Source organism: Neomonachus schauinslandi, chromosome 4 (genome assembly GCF_002201575.2).
Source record: "Neomonachus schauinslandi chromosome 4, ASM220157v2, whole genome shotgun sequence".
Lineage (NCBI taxonomy): Eukaryota > Metazoa > Chordata > Mammalia > Carnivora > Phocidae > Neomonachus > Neomonachus schauinslandi.
In genome coordinates, this window is record NC_058406.1 from 75726785 (window position 1) to 75751972 (window position 25188).

Sequence of the window (25188 nt, forward strand, 5' to 3'; positions counted from 1 at the left end):
AGTCAAGTACAAAGTGCTGCCCTCTTTACTCGAATGTTTCCCATTCCCATCGACTCATCCTGCAGGAGCAACAGGTTCATAAGACAAAGCAAAGAAAGAAAAAAGGTCACAGGAGAGGAGGAGAAAGAACTTTTACAATTACAGAAAAATGGCCCCTGTTTTGTTTTTTCACAGTCATGTTTCAAAGATGAAATCCTTAAGAATATTCTTTCCAATATGGGAAGTCAGGAAAGTTACGAAGCTGAAAAATCTCTCTAGAAAGAAGTCCTAGAGTTGCCTGGTCCAGAGAGCAATCTGTTATATGAAATCCTTCTCTTGAGTGTACATTGTGTCCCCCTCCCCACTTACATAACGTGAGCATCCTTGTTAAACTCAGGATTGGAAAAAAAAAAAAAAGGCCTCTTTTTTCAGAGAAGTGTCTTTACAAGCTCAGAGGGGCAGTAAGTAGAAATCTGGGACCTGCGCCTACCTCTTTCTGGGGCTGGCCGAGCCCCGGGTCAGCAGCACGGAGGTTCAGGACGTGCACCTCCTGCGGCAGCCCCATTGTCCCTCTGCTGGCACACCCTGACAAGACAGTGAAGCTCTCCATCAAGGCCTGCACCGGATGGGAGGCATTGACGGGCGACAACTCACACTGGGTACTGGGCTCCGGACCTGCAGAGGGAAGCACAAACACAAACCCCTCAGAAACAGCAGTGAATTATGCTACAGTTAAATTAATTATCCTAGATGATCAAGCCACTGCCAATCCACCAGAGGAACCTCTCCAGGTAAGTTGTTTCCAGAACTCAATGGCAAAAAAGCTTAGCCTATTCTAAAACCCCAATCTCTAAATTCCTTTTAGATGATTTTGATATGTATTTAATTATTTAAATTCCCTTTAGACACACAAGTCCACAAATGTATTCCTCCGAATGGAGGAAACCTCCCGTTTGACATCTGTGTTCAATTCTTTCATCCTCTCTTAGAAGAAAACCAGAAATAAATGGAATAAATTGCCTAAAGACCAATCATAGTATGCATAAATAATATTTAACAACTAAAATTGCACCAAAAAAGTATAAGATACAGTCCCTTACCTTTAACCAGCCCCCCCCCCCCTTCTTAGAGAGAGCAAAACAAACTTAAGAACAATACAAAACAAGATATAACGAGCAGGGGCAATTGGGGCCAGAGTTGTATAGCAAAGTTGGGGCCAGAGATCAGAAAACAATCCTCCCAAGAAAGGGAGAAGCATATGAGTAGAGCCTCAAATAGAAAAAGTAGAACCCTGATCACTCTTGGCTCCTGCTTCCTCATTCTGCCTTCCTCTAATAACCAGAACTTAAATCCTAACATCCATTCCCGCCCATCTCTACCTCCTGTGGCCCTCATCGCCTCTATCTCTAGACAACTGTCTCTAGTCTTCCTAAAAGGAGACTCTGGTGTCCAGCACTCCAAGCCACCTTCCATGCAAGCACCGTCCACCTCACCCAGGGTGCTCAATGGGATGGTCACTCCCAATGCGAACGCCTGCCCTCCCCATCTCTGCCGGTGTGTCCTGTCCCTTAAGGACTGCTGGCCTGTGAATAGAGCCCAAGCTCCCTAACCAGGCACACAAGGTCTTTCTTGATCAGCCCCTTCCTCTCTCTCCAGCCTCACCCCACCTCACTCCAGCAACCCCAACTGCCTTCTCCAAAGATACCATGATGTGTCTTCACTCCACGTCTTTATTCAAGCTTGTTTCCTTTACCCAAATTCCTCTTCCACTCTAACTCTGCCCCACAACAAACACCCCAAGCCAAGAGAGGTACTCTTCCTCCAACCTCACATAATTTCTCTGCCCATCTCTGCAATTTCTACACTGTAACCACCAGTGTATATACATCTGTCTCTGCTAGTCCAGTGTGACCTCCCGGGCGGTGGGTTACTCATCTTTGTATCCTCAGCACCCATCACAGCACCTGGCGTGTACAAGATGCCCCCAAAATATTTGTGAAATGAATCACTGAGCTTTCAAATAAATTGTTCCCTCCCTGATTGGTGATTAGGGCACCATTCTGGGGACTTGGATTTGGCTGTAGGGAGCGAATGGGGAAACAGATGGCTACAATGATATGAGGTACAGCCCCACTTGGGCCTCACTGCACACTGGCTGGATAGATAGGGACATCCAAGAAGAAGGAGGAACTGCGATACGCCTCTGCAAGTTTGGTGTTGTCTCCATTTGATACCTGGGGAGACTGGGACTTGAACATACAGCGTCCTCTAAACCACAGCCTTCCAAATGGAACCCAATGAAAGACCTGAACACACTCCAATCAGTTCTTCCTGACTTCTACATATTAAAAGTGCTCTCCAGGACCACAGCCCTAGTGTAAAATGCAAAGGCAGTTCAGAACCAGGCAATCCTGCACCCCCACTGCTAGACTGTAAGCAGACACCCTGCCTGGTGTGCCAAGTCTATTTCAGAACTCACGGAAATTATCGAGGCTGATAAAAGTTATCTGGTCTGAAATGAAGTATGTACCTTCTCAAATAATCACTACTGCTCTCTGTGTTGCCAAACTGTGCCCAGCTGCTTTCTGAGAAACGGAGGTGGTGAAGGAAGATGTCGCAGTGGCAGAAGGCAGGAGGTACTGGACATCTGATTCCTGAAGTCCCCGGGTCCGGCAAACAGGATGAGCAGGTGCTCCCCCTACTGTTCCCCCTCTGGCCTCCCCAACCGCAGTGGGACGCCTGCTGTATTGCATGCCCCACAGCTCCGGAGTCTCCTACTCCTACTCAACTGTGGGGACACACTCCACTCTGGGGAACTGGTTTCACACCCTCCTGCCACAATTGTGCCATTATCACAAATTAAGCGCAAATAAAAATGCTTTTCAGGGTGGGGGGATGGGTGAAGTAGGTGATGGGGATTAAGGAGTGTACTTGTCATGAGTGCCTGGTGATGCATGGAAGGGCTGAGTCACGATACTGTACACCTGAAACGAATACTACAGTGTATGTTAACTAACTGGAATTTAAATAAAAACCTAAAAAGGGGCACCTGGCTGGCTCAGTCAGTAGAGCATCTGACTCGATCTTGGGGTCGTGAGTTTGGTTGTTTTTTCTTTTTTAAGATTTTTATTTATTTATTAAAAGAGAGAGAGAGAGCAAGCACAAGCGAGAGCATGAGTGGGAGGAGGGGTAGAGAGAGAAGGAGAAACAGATACCCTGCTGAGGATCCTGGGATCATGACCTGAGCCAAAGGCAGACAGCTAACTGACTAAACCACCCAGTCACCCCTGGGGTTATGAGTTTGAGCCCCATGCTGGGTGTAGAGATTACACAAAAAATTAAAAAAGAACAACTTTTCGCCTCCATTTCTGTATGCATGTGCAAAGTTCCACCTGGCCTGCGGTTCCACCCAGAATATATCTGCAATCTGCTTGACTTGCCCTCCTCCTTGCAACACCACCATTACCCACCAGGATCTTTCTTAAATCACCACACTGCTCATCTCCACACTGGGGTCAGAGCAAAAACTCACTGGCAACAAATCAGAGGATAAGGTATTTCCCAAAGTGGGAGGGAACCAGAGAGGGGACACCGCCAGCACTGAGGACTAGCACTCCTCACCTTAGAACCTATGGTTTCTGTCCTGCCAGAGTCCAGGGCAAGGCAAATCCCACTTAACGGGCTACAGTTCCAGCTATGTGTTATACGAATCAGCCCAAGTCAAAGAAAAAAGAAAGCAATGCACACGACACTCTCTGATCAACTGATTGGATAACTGCACTTTACAGAGACCCACTGGGGTCAATGTTCAAACACACTCCATATAGAGTATCTCCGACCCTCCGACACACCAGAGTAGTAGTTAGTTTCTGAGGTTCCTTAACGAATTTTTTGCCACCAAGTTTAAAAAAAAAAAGCTACAAAATATGATTAAGCTATCCTTAAAGCCAAGAAAGCAAGAAAGAAAAGAGGAGCGCCTGGGTGGCCCAGTCGTTAAGCGTCTGCCTTCGGCTCAGGTCATGATCCCAGGGTCCTGAGATCGAGCCCCGCATCGGGCTCCCTGCTCGTTTGGAAGCCAGCTTCTCCCTCTCCCCCCACCCCCCACCCCCCGCTTGTATTCCCTCTCTTGCTGTGTCTCTGTCAAATAAATAAATAAAATCTTAAAAAAAAAAAAGAAAAGAAATTAGGAATCATCCACCCTTATCCTCCAAAGGTATATAAGAAATGGTGCCTTCAACAATTCAACATACAATGTCACTCTGGTGTAGTAAAAAAGTAAAACAAACTGCTCCTATTTATTAAGTGCTCACTGCAGGCTAGGCAGTGCTAGGTCTGTACAACCTTGGACACCATTATACGGAAGTGGTATTATCCCTATTTTAAAGAAAAGGAAAATAAGTTCAAGGCACTTAAGTAAGTGCTTTAAGGTTGCCCAGTCACCCAAGGACTGAGGCTGACACCTATCTCTGGGGCTCACATCTCTGTATGGTGAAATTTTCATAAAAACATATTGGACATTTAAGGAAGAAATTATACCAATTCTCTACAATCTCTCTCAGAAAACAGGAGCAGAGGGAATACCTCCTAACTCATTATATGAGGTCAGCATTACCCTAACACCAAAACCAGAAAAAGATATTGCAAGAAAACTATAGACCGGTATCTCTCATTAACACAGATGCAAAAATCCTCAACAAAATAATAGCAAATTGAATCCAACAGTGTAAAAAAGAACTATACACTGCAACCAAGTAGATTTATCCCAGATACATAACATCTGAAAATCAATTCATGTAATCCATCTCATCAACTGGCTGAAGAAGAAAAATCAGAAGAAAAAAGTCACATGCTCATATCAACAGATGCAGAAAAGGCGTTTGACAAAATCTAACAGTCATTCTTGATAAAAACTCTGAGCAAACTAAGGATAGGAACTTCCTCAACTGGATAAAGAGCATGTAAAAAAAAAAAAAAAGCCAACAACAACCCTATAGCTAACATCATACTTAATGGTGAGAAACTAGAAGCTTTCTCATTAACATCAGGAATAAGGCAAGGATGTCTCCTCTTACCACTCCTTTTCAACACTGTACTGGAAGTCCTAGCTAATGTGTAGCTAGGTATGGCCATGTGACCAAATTCTGGTTAGTAAGCTATAGCCAGAGGTGATACATGCAATTTCTAGGAGGTTTCTTATGAAGGAAAGGAGCTATGTTCTTCTGTCCTTTCCTCCTTCCTGTTAGCTGGAATACAGATGTGCTGGGTAGGGCCAGAGCAGACATCCTGGGCCATAAAATGGAAACAACATGCTGACTGGGACAAAGCAGTAAGACAGAAGTTGCCTGGGTCCTTGATGAACATGGAGCCACTGGATCAGCTCTGGACTGCTTCTTTTTATATGGAACACGTGTAACTTTTATTCAAGCCAATATTATTTTGGGTTTTCTGACACTTGTAGCTTAATCTACCTTTATTTTACTTCATCAAAAATGCCAACCTTCTTCGCACCAGAGACTCCACATACAAGGTGTCCTCCAGGAAGACTTTCCCATCATTCCTGTTCCTTTCCCCTGCCTTGGTGTGGCAAATTCCTACTCATTCTTCAGATCTCTCAAGAAAGCTCCTCTTACTTCTCTTACATTAGACATACACTTTTTAATACTCTCATGGTACTCTTCATTTCTCTTCATTGCACTTCATGTGGTTATACTTATATAATTATTTGTGCAATGATTTGTTTATGTCTACATACACCCAAAGACTGCAAACACCACAGAAAAATGGAACCCTATCATTCTGCTTATTGCTGTATCTCTCATCCCAGCATAATGTCGAGCACCCAGTATACACTCAAATATTAGTGAGGGAAGGGGAGGGAGAGCAAAGGGAAAGAACCACGAGATGCTCAATGCTCAAAGGATTTCATACAAATAGGAGACTCTATCCCAGAGTTCTTCCTTTCACTCTTTACCCAGTAGCCAAAACTTCAATCTTGTATTAAAGGGGGGAAAAAAATATCAATTATGAGATGAGGGAGGTGGCATTCTGAGTTGCTAAGAATCAAGTCCCAGTGGGGGCTTCCCCACCCTCAAATGTCACAGCAGGCAGGAACCACAAACTTGTTTTTGTCCTCGCCTCCCAAACCCTCTGCTGGCAAGGCCCTTCCCTTCAGGTGGCACACCACTTCCCTCTGCCATCAGCAAGCCCCCAGCCTCCTGCCTCCTCTGCGTCAGGCCCAGGCCTTGCCGACCCCCTCCTGAAGCCACAGCCTGCCTCTATGTACTGGCCTCCCGGCCCTCCCCACTGGCCTCCGAGCAGCTTCAACTGCAGGCTGTTCACGCAATGCCAGAGCCACATCCAGTGAGCAAAGCTTCCACCTGGGAGGAGTGTGAGCCACCGCCAGGCTCTACCACACAAGCCTAAGCTAGCAAGGCGGCCACCACAGGGCCCAGATGCAGCACCTCATCTCCGCAGAGGCTTGGAAACCAGGAAAACATGTTCCAAAACCCTGTCTGACTCATCTGCTCACTTCTGTGGTGAACTGTGAGCTCTGGAGCTGCCCGTGTAGGCTCTCACTGACAGCCTCCGAAGGCTGGGAGTTTCTCTTGTGGCCACCACGGAAAGCCACAGCCCATCCTTCCCTGAGCAAGCCCTTCCCCACAGTCAAGAGGCGAGTGAGCAGCGTGCTCTGTGATGATGCTAAGCAGCATAGCAGAAGTTACTTGACCACAGGAAGGCTCAATCTGGGCACAAACGATAGGGAAAGAAACGCCAGCTGAAGGCAACAGTGCCATAAACACACACTCGTGTTCACCTGGCACCATTCTTCACGATTAAAAGGCATTTTACAAAAAAAGGGGGGGGGGCATTTTACAGATACTTTATCTGAAGCCTCACAGAAACTCTGTAAGGTGGACAGAACAGATATTATTTCCACTGTAAGTAAAACGCTGCAGCCACAGAGCTGGGTGCCTATCTCGATGAAGTGCTTCTTGACAGTAACACACAGGTTCACCTCCAGAGACATTTCTCACTGTTGCGTCCCCACCTGGATACTTCTGTTTATCCTAAGCATCTAGTACATGCCCTGTCCAGGATTCTTTGGGGGTGATTCCCAAAGTCTAACATTCCCTTGGTCGGAAAGCGTGAGCTGAGTATATCCTTCTCTGCTGGCTACACAAGCAATTTGATCTCCCCCAAATCCTGCTGGGCATTGTGTTTTGTTTGCATGTCCTCTTTCCTACCCTGAAGTCAGACTCTGTTTTTCCTTCTCAGTATACCCTCCTCAGCCACCAGGATGCACCCATGGCCCCTATTCGCCTGCAAGATGCTACTTCTATTGACTAAAAACATTGACCTGAAGATAGCACAGATTCGAGTCAACCCTGTGGTGAGAAACTCTCCAGGTGGCCCAGACCAAGTGGCCTCCTTCACAAAGCAAGGCCCACTGTTCAGCAGCTGGGCCACCTGGGGCAACACTGTGGAGCATCTGGTGACACCCTAGGCCTCCACCTCCTGTGAGGAGCCAGGGTTTAATTCTTCACGAGTATGGTTATCATGCACCTTCTCTGGGCCACACACTGTGCACATATTGTTTCTAATCCTCATAACACCGCTGTAAAGACAGGTTAAAAACCCCATTTTAAAGTGGTGGAAACCGGGACTCCTAGAGGCTACGTAACTTGCCAGAGGTCACCACCAGTAGGGGGCAGGGTGGGATTCGAACCTGGTCTCCTAGACGCCAGGTCTGAGCTCTTCCGGGGGTAAGTCACCGAGGGCTTCCACCGTGCCTTTTCCTGGCCTTCACCTCAGGGCTTCGTGAACAAACAGACTTACTGGTCAAACATACACATTAACTCCTGTTTGATAAACTGCTTGGTTCACACTTGCAACCTTTTGGGCGATTTAAAAGGCTTCATAAACTCAATGAGAAAGCACAAGCTCATTTCTCATTTTACCAAATGTCATCTTCCTCTTTTTCACTCATTTGCTTATCTGAACACATGGGAAATGTTCCTACGATCTGGCTATCACATCAATGTCTAAATTCCCCGTTCCACTTAAAGAAAAAAATGCAAAGGGACTCACCCTTTCATTATGTCCTTTAGCTACAACACAGCATTCGATCTGTTAGAGAACCCCCACATCCACACTGGCTGCAGGCCAGCCCTAAGGCTTGAGAGAATGCAGACGAAGCATCTGGGAACAGATGCATTTGCTGCACAGACTTTAAATTTAATCTGTCCCCAAAGAAACTAATATCACACCTTATGCAAGGAGTAAAATATTGGGGCTGGGGGACTGACTGTTTGGGGGAAGGAACAATAAGTAATTTTCACATTTAATAAATGTGATCCTTAACCATTTTAAATACCAATGCATACCAAGTTGACATAAACATCTGGTACCTATTGCACATAATTTCCAGCACACAGATTCCCCATATCACCCAGGGTACTAATGAGGAGCGTGTGTTCAGCTGCAATAAAAGTGGTAGAGATGCAGAGGGAATCGAGGGGTAACATTATAGCCTGGGACCAAGACATTGCAGTGGGGAGATTTTATTCCAACAACACCATTGGCTAATAAGGGTTTCTGTTATTGTCCCACGGGGAATTCTGCAATGCTGTCAGCTGTGAAGAGGGACAAACTCCCACAGATTGTACGCCCGGGCACTGCAGGATCTATTCTGTCCCTGAGTTGAAAATTCCTTCTACCCCCACGGGATGCAAGAATCTGTAGGAAAGGGCACCCAAGATGATTTCTCAGCCAATAGTACAGCCTGGCTCTAAGTGAGCGTCATGGAAGGGAATGTGACAAACGCCAGGATATGATGTAAAAGCAAAGCTCCAGGAAAGAACACCTGGAAGGCCTGAGCTCAAGAGTGCCTGCAGCATACACAACATATGCTGGTGTTGATACCGTCTCCAATTACAACACTGTGGAGATACAGCCCCTTGGGGATGGAACTGTGGAACTCATCACCATTAAAATCCAAAGGGAGCCCTTCTACCAAAGTCCCACCTAGATTTTTCAACAATAAAACTTGGTTTAAGGCAAAAGTTTATCCCTGGTAGGAAAGAGACAAGCAGAAGAGTTTCTAGTATTCTAAAACCTGTAATGCGTATTTCTCAGGAAAAAAAACAGCCAGATTTCTCTACAGCACAACTCCTTAGACATGTCTTATCATAGTTTCATCCTCCAAGTGAATACTGAAATCCAGACCTTCCTCTTGACAAACCAACCCTCTTCCAAGAAGTCAACTGCCAACTTGTTGGGCCAAAAGCCAATGCATATTTGTATATTGTTGTGTTCAAATCATGGTGCAACCATACTGAAGAATTTCCTGTGTTCAAGTTATGTTTTTAAAAGTTCAGAAAGAAACAATAGGAGGGCATCTTTAAGAATTTAAATTCTCAAAGTGTTGGGAAGTGCCAGGTTATAAAGGGCACTCACTCTTCCATCTAAGCAAGATATCACACACAACCAAGAGTATCAGAGGGGACTCATGCTGCTCTCTGAGGAAGTGGGGTTTTCTCGTGTTTTTTATAATCTGAAGAGAACAGGCAGCAGAGGAAGTATGTCCCAGAAGTCACCACTAGGCATAGCAAGAGAAGAGTCCTGTATCAGGTGGTTACAGGAGGAGCACCGGACCAGGAAATATGACAGCCACCATTTTAAATCCAGATCTGTCACTTACTAGTTGCTTAACCTTGTCCTTAAGCTTCCCATAATCTCTTTCTCTCTTACTTTATGAGAGGCTCATAGATCATGAGATACTCTACATGCCAATGCTTTACAAATTTCAAGTACTTTTAGAGACATAAAGTCCCCTGAGGGGAAGAGAAATAAATGAATGAAAAAATTTTCTCCGTTGAAAAAAATGTTTTCTTTATGAGTTTTTAGAGTGATTAATAAAATATCTATGGTAAGATGTTCTTATACTACTTCCTAGCCACTACTCTCCAAAAATTATTTCTAGGGATTGCAGTGGAAAGATTTAAAATAAAACTATGTGCAATATTAGAGTAAAAATTCCTGTTCTCTGAGCAAATTCTAGAAGTACAATTCCCAAAGGTGAGAAGAGTCCATGTTTCTGCCTCCAGGGAATTTCCAAAATCCAGAGAGTAATCTATGGCATCATCTTGGCTGACTTTCTTCTTGTTTACTTTCAATCTAGAAGATGAAATCTCGTCTCCTCTTCTGACAAGATCTAAAGGAAGCTAGGAATAAAGGGGACACTGGCTCCCCTTCAGTATTCATTTATGGGGAGATCAGAATTTATGGATAGAAATTATGGGATGTTATTGCCATAACAAATGGTTCAGCACTGAGACCAAGAACAAATCTGAAGATTGGAAGGATGGAAGAAAATGGGATCTGCTTTCTCTTGTATGAGGCTGAGAAAGTCTACTTCTCTATTTAAAAAAAAACATACTTAATTGATCTGGATTCAAAATATTAAGCACAATTTAGTCATGTAACCAATAAAAATTATAATTTGATTCCTACCAATGCAGTATTTTCTGACAAAGTGAGACTTGCAGCGCTAGAAAGCTGCCCGGCATTAACCCTGAGGGAGGACATTCACCAAACCCGTTCATCGGTCAGACCTCAGCTTAAACCTAAGAGAGTCGCTAACCTGATTTTCTTTTTACCTCTAGCAAACTGATTATCTGATGATAAAGAAAGAAAAAGATGGGAGGAAACAGAGGTAAGGATGTGCAAAGAAACACAGAGGTACAACATGCTACTGTGAGCATTTTCTGGGACTGGTGAGCCCTCAGGGCTGGGGTTCAGGGTCTGGGTAAGTGGCAAGACAAGAAGCTGTAAGTGGGGGTATGGTAGGAAGGATGGAAGGAGAAATCCACAACTGCTGGAGTTGAATCAAAGCCTGTAACCACTAGTCCTGATTATAGATAGGACACAAGAGATTAAAAAGAAAAATCTACCAACTTTTGTTCTGGCCATGTAAAATAATACTAATTACAGCCATGTGTACAAACTGGGCCACGAACTAAATAAAATACACTGACTTTAAGGATTTTATATATAATCAAGGCATTCAACAATTGGTTGTTAAAGGCATGAAGGAAATGTTTAACATGAATGCCAAATGATCAAGCATCAATGTATACGTCAAACTCAATTACAATAATAAACCATATTCCTTCCTCTTCAAGCTAGGCAGCTCACTGCTCAAGTGTTTCTGTTAAGAGGGAAACAGAGCTGACGGTTTGTAGAGAAATCTATGAACAGCCGGTGTGCTGTTACTTCTTTCACCGTGAAGTTAAAAGGTTCAGGAGAATCTATGGAGCTGGTGTTTCCAGAGTCTGCAACAGTTATGGGTCAATCAAGTGGCACCATTGATAAGACCGCTAGGTGCAGACCAGGGAAGAGGAGGGTGGTGCCCAGCTAAGTAGCCCTGGCTCAGAGCCACATTTTCCTACCTGATTAAATTAACAGACTCCATAAACCTGTTATACCTATTATACCTTTCCTTTATAGCCAATATCAGTTTTTAGTTATAAATCTATCTGGGCATTTGTCTGTGTGCCATTCATTAATTTGGGCATATGTCTTATGTCTTCTACTTAACTGGAAACCACATGAGGGCAAGGACCATGCATGTTTCTTGTGCTTATCCTCTATCTATGCTGGAGCCTGGCACGGTGCCTGGCATGTGGCAGGTGCACACAAATACTTGTTGGGTGAAGAATTCCTTAAACAACCAAAACCCTAATTCTCTACAGACCATGAAGCCAACTGTCCCAGGTTTGTATCTCAGCCCTGCCACACTTTAGCTTTGTAACCTGGGGCAGGTACTTAACCACTCCATGTCTTTGATTCTTCCATCTACACATTGGGGATAATCACAGTATCTGCCCCATAAGACAGTTAAGTCTTAGGATTAACTCATTTTTATTACTATATGACTATAATTATTATTACCATCTCTCCAGCTATGGCACGTGTCCTGAAAAAAAAAAAACAAAAACTTTTAAATCTATCTCAACCTCCTTTCGCATTAGGAATCACAGAATATTAGAGCTTACAGGATGGGTTCCATGTAGATCAGTGTCCTCACTGTCACCCACAGGGCGAAGAGAGTTCTATGGCATATTTCATTACATTGCTCTTTGTGTTATTGTGCTTCACAGATACTGTTTTTTTTTTTTATAAATTCAAGGTTTGTGGCAACCCTGAGTTGAGCAAGTCTATCAGCAGCATTTTTCCAACAGGATTTGCTCTCTTCGTGTCTCTGTGTCACATTTTGGTAATTCTTGCAACATTTCAAACTTTTTCATTATTATATTTGTTACAGTGATTTGTGATCAGTGATTATGACTCATGGAAAGTTCAGGTGATGGCTAGCATTTTTTAGCAATATTTTTACATTAAGGTATGTATATTGTTTTTTTAAAAACATAATCCTATTGCACACTTAACAGACTATAGTAAATTGTGGGGGAGGGAGAAGCAGGCTTCCCACAGGGGCTCGATCCCAGAACCCTGGGATCATGACCTGAGCCGAAGGCAGACGCTTAATGACTGAGCCACCCAGGTGCCCCGATCTTGCTTTTTAAAAACAAGCCATTCAATTAGCCCAAAGTTTCCGATTTTGGGGGCACCTGGATGGCTCAGTCAGCAGAGCGTGTGACTCTTGATCTCGGGGTTGTGGGTTTGAGTCCCACGTTGGGTGTGGAGATTACTTTAAAAAAAAAAAAAGTTTTAGATTTTGCTATGCTGGGTCCATAAGCAACTTCTGAAAAGATAAAATCTAAATGGAGATATCAGTTTAACACTTGGCTAGAAGGGAGGGGTTTGATTCAATCAAACTGTATTTAACCTAAAGACAAATATAAGAAATTATTGTACTGCTGTTTAATAAACTCCCCCCAAAATTTAAAGCTGAGGTAAATGAGACACCTGTTCAGAAACCACATCTACTAAGCATGCTCATGACAAAACTCTACACACAGTTAAAGTGCTGTCAAACACACATCTGTATCTGACAAAGCAACCTTTCAAAACAGATGTGTCATAGGATGTTTCAAAGCTTAACTTTTTTTTTTAAGTTTGTCACATTTAATCAAAGCAATTTCTGTTTTTCGGAAATCTGTGTGTTATTTGGGGGGAAACTTTTCTTCGGTGTTTTTCCACTCTGGATCAACTAGCTCCTCTCTTTTCCTCCCAAGTGAAACTTCGGAAACCACTCTGCCACAGGGAATTCACCTTTTCTCACATGGAGACAAGCTCTAATACTTTCAAATGGTCAATTTGAAAATGTAATCCTTTGCATGCCAAATCCTAAAACAGAAAGGACTTTGTTTCAAGATTTGCCCAGAAAAATGTACCAAAGCTTAATCCATTACTTATTTTTTTTTAAAGATTTTATTTATTTATTTGAGAGAGAGAGAATGAGAGACAGAGAGCACGAAAGGGAAGAGGGCCAGAGGGAGAAGCAGACTCCCTGCTGAGCAGGGAGCCCGACGTGGGACTCAATCCTGGGACTCCAGGATCATGACCTGAGCCGAAGGCAGTCGCTTAACCAACTGAGCCACCCAGGCGCCCTTAATCCATTATTTAAAGTAATAATTAATTCCTTTGCCTGGTATTTAATATCATATTCCCTTCCCCTCCCCCACCCCCTTACTTCATCTGGCCCAAAGAACCACCGTACCACCATACAATAAAGGCTTCATTTATTCAGCACTGACTGGTAACGAGATATATACCACATAAGCAAATCTTCCAAATAAGTAAGGCTTGACTCCTTTCAAGAAAGAGACTTAAGTCATTTTTATGGGAAATCTACCTAAAAGGTACTATACATACATAATTATTTCCTGGCCACCCTAAATATTCTCAGCATCCTGAATATCACTAATTTTTTTTTTTTTAGGACTTGGAGGTCATCATTATGAATAGTAATTACAACTTATTAAACTTCAGTATGGTATTTCAGTTTTTGTCTCTACAGCAAATGGTCCCATATTTGTGTTTTATACTTCTGCCTAACTTTTTTTTTTTTTAAGATTTTATTTATTTGTCAGAGAGAGAGAGAGAGTGCAAGCACAAGCAGGGGGAGAGGGAGAGGGAGAAGCAGGCTCCCCGCCAAGCAAGAAGCCTGATGTGGGACTCGATCCCGGGACCCAGGGATCATGACCTGAGCCGAAGGCAGACGCTTAACCGACTGAGCCACCCAGGCGTCCCCTTCTGCCTATACTTTTTATACTTCTGTTTTTCTACACTGGCTGCAGGTCTGCCTCTCTGCTCCAAGCCCATCACGTGTCATCTTTCACACTCAATTCTAAGTCAGCAGCTTGGATGAGGGCCATCCCACCTACAGAGTAACCTCTATGGACTTCTGACGGCTATCTTCCTTGGAACTCACCAAATGTTTTGGTTTCCTTCATGTGCGACAGATGCACAAACCTGCTATAAAAGTGACACTGTATGACAATATTAGCAACAATATTAGTGACACTGTCCACACTGATCTAACCTGAATGGCAAGCCATCAAAGAAAGTGAAGCATATGCACTAAGGGTGAACTGCTGGGAATTTAGTTCACACAAAAACTGTGCTAAAGGCCCTAATCTTCTATCACTCTGGGGCTTCAAGCATTTTAGAAATATTATCTTTTCAAGAGGAGGAGAAAGCAAATATATGTATGACGAGGTCTCCTGTGTGTGCGTGTGTGTATACTCTTTATTTTTCAGGATGAACAGATATTAACCTGCACGTCCCAGGTTAATTACAATTTTAGCATCATCTGCACATTCTTCTACACTAGAGTTCTTCAACGGAACTTGTAATCACTATTCCTTCCCATCTTCACTCCGCCACCAGTCCTAGAGGACAGTGTCCCTGCGATCGGATGCTGCTACCAGTAGTCCCTGTTTTGGGTCAGTACAAATGATCCATTGTGTACAGTACAGTGGAGGGCAGGCTGCATGCTGGACAGTGCCATGTCACAAAGAAAACACACAAAGCCACCAAAAAGCCCCTCTATTGATATTATCGGCGGCCTTCTAAAACCAAGTCATGACACGGAATCTTCCCCGCCTTCTGATGTTAGTTGGAAATATGGGTCAGATTGCCCTCTTTGCAAACCATGATTATGTTTAAAAAAAAAAAAAAAAAGACAGATACTGAGGAGTTTAACAGACTCAGAGGCTCACGTTTTAAAGCTCTTTTCTGGAATGAAATAGTGTTTCTTTGCCCCAGAGATAACTCATAATTTATCCTAAATTTTGACCTTTTTTACTGTAAAAAGCATAGGAAGTTGCCTGGAAACAATGAATGGAAGTGCACTTTTTTATTAAACAAGAACAGGAAACTTTCAGTAGTTTATGGTAAAACTACATATTTGAGCCAAAGAGAAAAATTAAACTGTGCTCTTTTAACTCTTAACTTTTCACTCTCTCCCATCCAAAACATACAAGAACATGCAGAGCTGACACCCATGAAACACATCTCGAGACCAAGAAAAAATGAACATTTACAGGCTTCAAAAATATTTTTTCTCCAAATTACTTAATGAGCCTCTTCACACGGGCCTACACCTACTTATTCTATTATTGCATGGCTCAAATGAGTCATAATAAAACTCTGGAATATTAAAGACAATAAGTGAGGAAATTCCAGAAAATATAAAAACTATTTCAGGGAACCAAAACAGAACTGTATTTATTTTTCTATCCTAATGCATAGGAATGAATAAACCAGCAAATAAAACAGGTATTCACAAAAGTAAACACACATCTGGATGCAGTTCTATAACATAAAGTCTTCCAAATCTACCACCTCCTCCATACTAGAAAAATTATTTCCTTAAACAAAGTTAACCCCAAGCACCCCTCCACCGAACTCTAAGAACCTTCTACTATACCAATTTAAAAACAGGTTATTTTTGAGTCCATGACACCCCACACAGCAAATGACACTTAACAGGGGCTCCATGCATGTTACAGAAAGGAAAAGCCCACATGTAATTTTCATTCACTTTAGTCTTAATCCAATCCTGTCCAGGTCATGGCTCCAAATGCATTAAAAACATAACCCTTCCCTGAGCCTCAGTTTTCTCATCTTTAAAATAGGGGTAATACTTATCCTGGCTAACCCCCAGGGTTATTATGAAAGAAATGAGATCATGCATTTGAAAGTTGTTTTTTTAATTCAATCAGGAAGCCCTATAAAAACATAAAAATATTACCAATAAATATATGAAAAATCAGTAGAAAAGAATATCCTTTCTCCTCACAGGCCTACCCTCTCTCTTTAAAAAAGCAGCTCACAACATACAATAACAGACCTTAAGAACAAAGAGGAAAGAAGGCTTATCTTGGGGATAGAAGCCCCAGGTTCTAGTTTCAGCTCTGCCAGTAACAAGCTGCTTGACCTGGGCCACCTGTAAACGAGGGCTAACCCTGCCTATGCTGCCAAAGCAAACTAACGTAATGGATAGCAAAGAATTCTACAAGCTTAAAAGCAAGATACCTATAGAAGAGACTGATTAATTAGAACTGCCTAACAAAAATGCTTGGACTTTCATGGCTTTATTATAAAATCGGATGACAAGGAAAGAAACTGCCTGTGGCAAGACCCATCCTAAAAGACCCTCCCCTAAAGAAGACTAAGAAAGACAATGGAGTGGAGAAGCCTCCACAGTGGAAATGCAAGTATTAATTATGTAAAGGGACGGGGGCTTTAGAAGTAGGAACGTTGAGAAAATAACTATGCATTAGAACCCCTTCAAGTCCAATTAAACTTATAAATTGACATATTGGGTCAGATTTTCTCCATTCCCGGTTAAGACAGAGAGGCAGGCAACCCTAACTCTACATGTGCATGCCCAGCATTCCAGAACAAACAGCAGGTCATGCAGAAAGCAGCAGAAGGAGAGTAAGAGGAGAAAATAGATCAACAAACTACAACAGATTGGTCACTTAGTAATTAAAAAGAAAAAAAGAAAAGAACCGATTTGAAAGTTCAACTCGAGGCTGAATTCCTATCAGAAAACTACTGGAGGCCAAAGCCTACATCTGCATAATACTTTAAATCTGAGGCTGGTCTTTGGAAAAACATTTGACAAAGATTATCAAAACATCTATTTTTCTTTCTTTCTACTCATTTTTCCCCATTATTTTTCATATTAACCCCTGAGCTTCACTCACCACTCCTGCTTTCTCAACTACAGTAAGCAAATACGTATAAATAGGGACTGGATAGACACTGTATAACATATTTTTCTATACCTATTCTTTTTTTTATCAGATATTTCTCTTTTGTAAGTGCATGAATGGCAAATATTCATACAGCTAACAGCCAACAAAATGAGCTGGTGCACAATGCTGATGTTGGAATCATCCTAACAGTGATTAGACAGTGTCGGATTCTCCTTGGATTCCAAAATGCTCACTTTTTAAATGAGCATACCACCTCTTCCAGCTGTGGGGTCTTTCTGGGATTTTATTTTGAAAATCACTAGAGACTGTGGTTCACACCTATTGGCCTTAACTGAAACTTTAGACTTATGCTATAAGCATTAACATTCAAGTACAGCTTTACCTGCTGGGAGCACATTAAGAGCAAAATGGAGCTTTAAGAAATTTAATTACATGTATTTTTTATATCCCTCTATGTAAGCAGAATAAACCATCCTTATTTCACCACTTTTTCCCCTAAATTAATACAGAACTTCAACTATAGTAGGATAGGATTATTTTTAATTACTCCCATATAACCAATATTCTTATTAAAGAAAACATCCTGGGGCGCCTGGGTGGCTCAGTTGGTTAAGCGACTGCCTTCGGCTCAGGTCATGATCCCGGAGTCCTGGGATCGAGTCCCACATCGGGCTCCCGGCTCGGCGGAGAGCCTGCTTCTCCCTCTGACCCTATCCCCTCTCATGCTGTTTCTCTCTCTCTCTCTCTCTCTCAAATAAATAAATAAATAAAATCTAAAAAAAAAGAAAACATCCTGTCACCACATATGAATCCATCTAATCATTGAGTACCTTATCATTTATCATCTCATCAACTATGCATTTGACAAAATCAAACTGTGGCCCTAAGTAGTGAAAATTACTGGCCTCGCTAACAACTCAAGAACCCAGTATACAACAAGAATTCTAGTTATGCATTTGCTTTAAAATAAGAACAATAACTTTTAACTCCACCTTAGGCTGTGGACTTTGCTTCTAACTCGATGGAGGAAAAAAACTACCACGAGGTCTAATTCCAGTTAGCATTAGTGTGTTAATGCAAATCCCTAGCCATCTGATAGTATTTTTACAAACAAAGCATCATAAAGAATATACTGTTCAAAAGGCATGGAAATTGTGCTTTTCCAAGGTCCATATTTGACAATCTTTAGGAGAAGATTGTAGATATCAGCACAGTGTAATATGTGAGATGTAATCCCTCTTCATGACAAGGTCACTTGCAAAAGAACACTCTGACCTTGGCAAAGTTCTCAAAAATTTAGACAAATAGGAAATGCAAGAAGTGTTTTTGTTATTTCATTGTTGGTGTTTGTTTTCAAATATTGCCTGTCTTAAATCACCTCCTTGATTTTTAAGCTGGAAAGGATGCAAATGTCTGAGTTACTGTAGTCACCTTTCTCCCTCTGCTTTTAACTGCCTATAAAGCAAGCTCTGTAGACCCCAATCTTAAACTGTGCTGGCCTTGCCAGGACAAATGTTGGCCCATGTATTCCAGCAAGGCCATGAGTATTCTGAAGGTCAAACAAAATACGGATTATTTCCAGTCAGAAAGGAAGTCTTTGCTTTCTGGAAGGTGGCCCCCAGCTCAGCCTTGACTTGGTACGCTACAAGGCAAGTAAACCAAAAACTGGAAAGAGCCTTCATTTTTAATCAGTACTTTCTGAAAAATGCTACTGATAACAGGGAGAGAATGTGAATGTACTTGATGTTCACATTTCCGTCTGTCTTGCCTTTTCTCCTTTTACAGATGCATATACACGTTTGAAATAATACTTCGCTAACGAAGTTTTCAATGTAAACTACAGAATGTCAATTTGGATTCCTGCACCATTCATGAAAAAGGTTTGACACATCACTTAGGGTTTTCTTCCTATTTACCAAACAAGTTTCTGTAAGTCCTGCCCATAGTAAATAATATCCTAGTAATAATGGTGCTAAAACAGAAAAAGGGGGGGGTGCTTTTTGATGTCTACTTTTCATAAAGGCCTAAAAACCTAATTGTTTTCAAATACTAAGGTATAAGACCCATTGGACCAGTTGCGATTTGCATGCCTATGGGGCAAACATAACATTCTCTTTCTTTGGCACATTGAAACAGAAAGAAATCTCATCTGCCTTTTTTGCAGATGAGGAAACTGAGGCCCAGAGAAACTAAGGGACAGTTTAGCTTGGCTGTCAGCACCTACCACAACACAACACCACTCTCTTCTGGGGTCTGGTCATCCAGAAAGGCCTTCTGCATCCCCAGCTCTGGCACCTCATCTTCACTTCCCGTCCCTAACATGCTGAAGGCCCACCTAGACTTTTAACACTCACCCTAATGGTCTTCACTGCCTCCATGAAGCCTCTCTCAGCTAGACGAAACTCACCCCTCCCTCTGGATTCCTGCAACAGGCTGGTTCCTCTCTGATGGGCACACATCATAGCACCAAGCTGCATGATTCCCCCCCACATCTAAGCATATTAGAGTCAAGTCAAGTGTTTTCTTCTTAATCCCTCCCAGCCCCTAGACAGGACCTCGTACATAGTAAGTACTCAATAAATACTTGTTCAATGGAATTATTTGGGTGATGAATGAATAAAATGGTATTTCCAAGGTTCCACAGCAAGCGGGCAGCAGCAGCAAAAATAAAACCCAGGCTTCATGAGGACCAAATGCAGCTGGTACCATGCCACCATGAAAATCCATGGGTGCATTTGTTTTCACATGTGTGGTGAGCTGTGTATTGTGTAGTGTGCGCACACACGCAAGTCCTCACAACCAAGCAAAGAACAGTGAGACTTCTCACCATTAACTAAGCTTTGGTTTTTTAGTAAGTGTCCCCCACAACCTTAACCTTACCTGTTATTTTATATCAAAATTCTAAAACACTGGATCATTTCCTCTTTTTCCCTGGCTTTTTTAAAAGTAAAGTTTAGGACAGCAGGAAAACTGCTGAGCTGAGACACAGAGAAAAGCTGACTCTGCACATGCCTCATTGTTTTCTATTTTCATTCCAGCACAGTTGTGGCTGGAAACCAGCATTTAGGATTCCCAGTGGACCTGTGTCCCTGGTGTTTCAAAACGTTACACTTCATACACTACTCAGAGAGGTGTGAGGCAATTGAGTATGTTCTCTCATATATATCATGTATCTTTGGGGAAGTAAGCAAAATACGTGTTTGAGGAAAGGAGGAGAAAAAAGCGACCAAGGGAGTTTTCAGAGATGTAATTACACATACACAAGTGGGACCTTCCGTGTGTGTTTTGGAGGTGGGAAGTTGAATGTAAACATTGACTACATTTGTGCTTGCGACTTTTGTATACATACTGAATCACCACACACTTGAGCACACATCTGTTAAAAATGCTGACACATTCATTGTGAGAACATTATTTACTCTATAAGGGATTTGTATTCCGTTGTTGTTGTTTTTTTTTTTCAGGTTTTCTTAACTTTCCTCCTCAAATATATTTGATACCTTCGTTTTAAATTTTTTATTATTTTACTGTCAACAGGATCCTCCTACGACCCATGGACATGGGTCATTTTGCCAGAAGAGCAGAACTGATTACTCTTTCCAAAGTGCTCAGCTTTCACCTCTGGGAGGAAAGGCTGTTCATACCTACTTCAGGGGACCTACAAATACAGTGTCCTTCCTTGGAAGAGCTCAAAACAACCCTTCAATGCTGACCATCACCCCACTCCACCGTCCCTGTACAGAGGGCCACTTCTCAAAGAGCTAAGGCATCCCACCGGTTGAAAATAACCTCTGGCCCATACGGAAATGAAAACTCAAAGGGAGCAGAGAAAATCTTTCCACTGAGGGCCATTCTCCTATTGGGGGGAGGGCCTCCAGAGTCAGCTGCATCTAACATAGAGCCTTTCCTGGTGGTGATTTATTTTTTTAGCATGATACTAAATCCACAGCCCACAATAGCAGGACATTGCTGTCAGGGCACCAAGGTCTCTCAGTGTAGCTGCTCTCACAGCCTCCCGAAGCCATGAATCATACCTCTACGCATGATGACAGAGATAGAGGCACACCCCACCCCACCCCCAATCTAGAGGATGCCCGCTCTTTCTCTACTCACGCTACGATGCGTTATTTCAAAGACATTTTACTTCCTATAATTTTTCTCCTTAAAGACTTTAAGAAGAGAATGGACTGGCTTCAGGACAATGGGGGAAGAGACACTGAATTGCTAATCAGAAGACAAAGGTTCAAATTCTGAATTGGCTCCTTAGAAGCCATGTCACTTAAAGCAAGTCACAATCTCTCCAGGTCTTTGTTTCAGATACATGGTAATAGCAGCACATTTTTCTTGGGATTGTTAAAAGATTTCAGTGAGATAATACATAAGAAAGTACCTAGTACGTATTAGGTAGTTACTAACCTTTTGCCTATAAAGCAATCATAATGCCCAGTTAATACATTTCAGAGGGTGTGACCATTCAATAATAAAGGCCAGTAAGAATATTCTGAGCCCTTTGCAAAATATTCTCAGCCAGGTTTGGGTAGCAACTGAAGTGGCCAACACCTCTGTAAAGGTATTACACCATAACTGTAATTACACCATAACTTTACAACATAACTGTAAAGGTATTACAGTGTTACAGGCGTAGGTGTTAACTGCCATAGTATTTACAATAGAGAAATACTAGAAATAACCTAAATGTTCAGGAGGGTACATCTGTACCATGAAATATATACACTGCAGTTAAAATAGTGTTATTTATATTGACAGAAACATCTTAATGACATATTAAGCTTTTTTAAAAAATTATAGAAAAGTACGTGAAGAATGATACAACTTAAAAAAAAAAAAAAGAATGATACAACTTATTAACTCCCTAAAACTATGTGTAGATGTACATAAGTGCACCGAGAAAAAGGACTGAATACATAATTCTAACTGTAAATAGTTCTTACCTATGGTGGGGGTGGTGCTAGAGTGGGGTCAGGGAGCTGAATGGGCACTGCGACGCTGCTCTGTGTCTCTCTTATTTAACTTTTTACCATGCACGTGTATGTTAAGTATAAGTTGTATAATGAACGCAAACAGTTTTATTTGTATGATTAAACACTAAAAACACATACTCTATCATATAAATAATTTTGATTAAAGCCAACACTGGTTGAGTAGTTTTCTGCTCTGGATGTCTTATTTGGGGCAGCATCATATGCGGTTCAAAGAAACCACCACCCCAGTGTCTCCGTAGGCAGCAGAGAACCCTACTCCACTTGTGTGATAACAGCCTCTCCTCTACTTGAGGGCTTTGCCCCCACTTCCTCCTCCTCTGTGGCCAGTGACCCAGCAGACCCAGGATCTTGCCTGGGCTCAGTAGCAGGCAGTAGTGAAAACATCTGGCTTTGACTCCTCATTCTGCATTGTGCCACCTGAGACTTTGCTTTGGTTTTCTGATTTGTAAAATGGGGACATACCTATACCTTGCAAGGCTGTCACAGGAATTATATGACACATGCTAACGTGCCCAGTAAAGGGCAGCTTTTAACACCACTATTATTAACCAGGCAACGGTATGGGTCTCAAGGCCAATTCTCATCTGTAAAATGAGACCCCAATATTTGATTATTTTGAAAGCTTCCAGCTATAATATTCTATGAACATATAATAAAGTAGAAAAGTAGACAAACATGCTGAAAGGTGCAGCCAGGCGTCTGGGACCAGAGAGATGAGACAACCTCCGAGGCAGGGCCTTGGCAATGATGTGACTTGTGTGACTGTTATAACATCATGGGGTAAGAAGAAGAGAGGATAAGAGAAGCTTTTGTTTTCCAGTCCAGAAGACTTAGAATTTAGAGAGATAATAGAAAGACACACAGAGAAACATATTCATATTCTTCTACTGCCAAACAGAAAACATTTTCAGTATCCCCTAACACCTGCTTGTACTAGTACCTAGTACCTAGTACCTGCTGGGAATAGCAAAGCATTACAAAACAGGGCAGCTTAGTGCGACTGGCCCAAACACAGCCTTCAACCTCCAACCCGCTCAACCTCTGGGACAGAAGTGCAAGTTAAATCCTTTTAGAACCAATAGTATCTCTATATAACTACATCTATCTTTTGGGGCTCAGTTAAAATTCCACCTCCTGTGTTAACCTCTCAAACCGTCCCCATTAAAAGCCATCTCTCTCTTTGAATTCCCATAGGCTTTGTTCTTCAGCTTTCTCAATTTCTACTTTACGTTACAGTTCTTTGCATGCCTGTTTTACCTCCCTTACAGGGCCATAAACTCCCCTGTAAGCTGAATAATGTTCCAGTCAGTCACCCACTCACAAACATTTACTGAGCATCTAGCTGTATTTTATGAGATATCATCCAAACCACGAGGGATACAGAAATAATAACACTTTCTCCATCTTCAAGGAGCTCACAGTCTGATGAAAAGATGGGCAAGTGAAAAATTTCAACAACCAAGGTGCTACGGGGACATGGAGAATGAACCTCCCTAATCCACCTCAAAAGAGGGAAGATGAAAGTGTCAAAAAAAGTCTTCCAAGCAGGTGATGTCTGAGGTAATTCTTCAGGATTAGTTAAGGGGTGCCTGGCTGGCTCAGTTGGAAAAGGATGCAACTCTTGATCTCAGGACTGTGAGTTCAAGCACCATACTGGGTATAGAGGTTATTTAAAAATAAAATCTTTAAAAAAAGAAAAGAATTAGTTGAAGCTACCCAAGCAAAAAGGAGAGGAAAGGACAAATATGTACTAAAATCAATAGAGGGGGCGTCTGGCTGGCTCAGTTGGTAGAACATGCAACTCTTGATCTTGGGGTCATGAGTTCAAGCTCCATGGTGGGCGTAGAGCTTACTTAAAAAAAAAAAATCAATCAATCAATATAGGTACATCTACTCTGGAGAAATGGGTGGCAATTGCACTCCTAGGTATTTATACAAGAAAAATTAGAACCTATGTCCACAAAATGACATGTTTGCAAATGTTCATACCATTTTTTTCATAATGAAAGGGAACAACCAAATGCCCATCAACAGGTGAATGAATACACAAATTGGGGTATAGCCATACAATGGATGTTCTCAGAATCAAAAAGGAAGAAACTACTCATACGCAGAACAATTTGTTTGTTAACTCAAAAACATTTTGCTGAGCAAACAGAGCCAGACTCAAGGGAGTACATGAAATTCTGGAACAGGCCAAACTAACCTATCATGATAGAAAGCAGATCAGTAAGTGCCTGGGGCAGGGATATTGACTACAAAGGGACAGGAGAACTGGGGGGAAGGAGGGGAACGATATAAAAAAATCTATATCTTCCATAACTTGATTGCAGTGGTGGTTAAAGAAGTATATACATTATCAAAACTCATCAAACTGTACCATTAAAATATATGCATTTTAGTCCATGTAAATTTTACTTCAATAAAGCTGACTGATTTTATTTTTTTAAAGACTGCTATTTATTTATTTATTTATTTGAGAGAGAGAGAGAGAGCGTGCATGTGCAAGCACCTGTGTGAGCAGAGAGGAGGGGCAGAGGGAGAGGAAAAGAATCCCAAGCAAACTGCACTGAGTGCAGAGCCCCATGAGGGGCTCAACCTCATGTCCCCCGAGATCATGACCTGAGCCAAAACCAAGAGTCGGATGCTCAACTGACTGAGCCACCCAGACACACCCAATAAAGCTGATTTAAAATAAATAAATAAATATATATATATATATATGTATATGGCACAGTGTTTAAGAACACAGATTCTGGAGGGGCGCCTGGGTGGCTCAGTCAGTTAAACGTCTGCCTTCGGCTCAGGTCACGATTACAGGGTCCTGGGATGGAGTCCCACATCGGGCTCCCTGCTCAGCGGGGAGCCTGCTTCTCCCTCTGCCTGCTGCTCCCCCTGCCTGTACTCTCTCTCTCTCTGTCAAATAAATAAATAAAATCTTAAAAAAAAAAAAGAACACAGACTCTGGAGCCAAGTTCCTGTTCTATGACTAGCTGGCTATGTAAGAGTTA

The 25188-nt window shown here is 42.2% G+C and overlaps 1 protein-coding gene across 3 annotated transcripts in view; it reads right to left on the reverse strand.

Moving 5' to 3' along the window:
• TGFBR3 (transforming growth factor beta receptor 3) overlaps nt 1-25188 on the reverse strand; it is a 198592-nt gene that overhangs the window by 116155 nt on the left and 57249 nt on the right. For all 3 annotated transcript variants that reach the window (XM_044914557.1, XM_044914556.1, XM_044914558.1), the window contains exon 3: nt 470-654. In XM_044914557.1, coding sequence (XP_044770492.1) covers nt 470-654 — 185 coding nt within the window. The remainder of the gene's footprint in view (nt 1-469; nt 655-25188) is intronic.